This window comes from Pteropus vampyrus, unplaced genomic scaffold (genome assembly GCF_000151845.1).
Source record: "Pteropus vampyrus isolate Shadow unplaced genomic scaffold, Pvam_2.0 Scaffold140, whole genome shotgun sequence".
Taxonomy (NCBI): domain Eukaryota; kingdom Metazoa; phylum Chordata; class Mammalia; order Chiroptera; family Pteropodidae; genus Pteropus; species Pteropus vampyrus.
Window position 1 is genome coordinate 6,208,523 of NW_011888921.1, and position 1,292 is coordinate 6,209,814.

Consider the following 1,292-nt stretch of genomic DNA (forward strand, 5'->3'; position numbering starts at 1 on the left):
GCAAAACAATGAAGCTCTCACAACTCTGAACTCTCTGCTCTGCTATCAAGCTCCCTTCTTTGAAAATACTGAGTGCTTCAAATAGTTTAGTGCCACTTATCTCAGAGCTTGCCAAGTTAGCCCGGCTCCCAACAGAGGAAGAGAGGTGAAATAGGAGGAGGAAGACTTTGCCTTTTGTCTTCCCGTGCACTACAACCAGGCTCCGCCCATGGATTCTATTGGAGGAATGGGATACGGTCTAAATGCCTATAAAACTACAGACGGAAACTAGCAGTGGTCTCCAAACTCAGAGAAAGGGGAGTAGGAATAGATTTGGAATAAGAGATTGTAATCACCTTTCCTTCTAAGGAAAGGCTGGGAAACTTTTCGTTTTGCTTCATGAAAACTAAGCTAAGAGCCAATTTTTCACAAACATCTGTTAACTGGGTGAAATGAGCTTCTTGCCCATGATTGGACTGCAGTTGAAGCTTTCTATTTAGCACGCCCAGTTCTTTTCTCTTCAGCTGATCGCTCTGCCCTGTGGCCAGAAGCCTACATCCGGCGATTAAAGGAGTCAGGTCTCTAAATCCTTGGTTATTTCCTCTTCTGAGTGATGGCGCTGAGTATCTTTATCATCCAGCTGGCCCTCCGCTTCCTGCTATTTCCCGTGTACCTGCTGAACTTCCTGGGTTTGTGGAACTGGATATGCAAAAATTGGTTCCCCTATTTCATAAGGAATTTCAGTGTGACATACAACAAACAGATGGCGAGCAAGAAGCGGGAGCTCTTCAGCAACCTACAGGAGTTTGAGGGCCCCTCCGGAAAGCTGTCCCTGCTGGAGGTGGGCTGTGGCAGCGGGACCAACTTCCAGTTCTATCCGCCTGGATGCAGGGTGACCTGTGTTGACCCCAACCCCAACTTTAAGAAGTTCTTGATCGAGAGCATTGCCGAGAACCGACACCTGCAGTTTGAGGGCTTTGTGGTGGCTGCTGGGGAGAACATGCACTCGATAGCCGATGGCTCCATGGACGTGGTGGTCTGCACCCTGGTCCTGTGCTCCGTGAAGAACCAGGAGCAATTCCTCCGGGAGGTGTGCAGAGTGCTGAGGCCGGTGAGTTGGGGTGTGAGGAGGACTGGTTAGTAGCAACTGCTGTCTCCAAGGGCAATCCTATCAATTTCAGGTGGATCAAATACTCTTAAGTAAAAAGTAAAACTACTAGAGAAAACACTGTTGAATTTTTTAAAATCTTAGAGTGGGAAAGAAGCTATAAAGAAAAATACTGATACATCTGAATACATGAAATTTTAAAATG

The 1,292-nt window shown here is 46.9% G+C and overlaps 1 protein-coding gene across 1 annotated transcript; it reads left to right on the forward strand.

Annotated features, from left to right (window-relative positions):
- The first annotated feature begins 78 nt into the window (after positions 1-78).
- METTL7A (methyltransferase like 7A) lies at positions 79-1,213 on the forward strand. Its single transcript, XM_023535467.1, has one exon. It carries the CDS (start codon positions 593-595, stop codon positions 1,118-1,120), a length of 528 nt encoding a protein of 175 aa, XP_023391235.1. The 5' UTR covers positions 79-592; the 3' UTR covers positions 1,121-1,213.
- Positions 1,214-1,292: the final 79 nt, after the last annotated feature.

Bases quoted from the DNA above. Each gene is read 5' to 3' on its own strand.
- METTL7A (XM_023535467.1), top strand. From the start codon at position 593: ATGGCGCTGAGTATCTTTATCATCCAGCTGGCCCTCCGCTTCCTGCTA.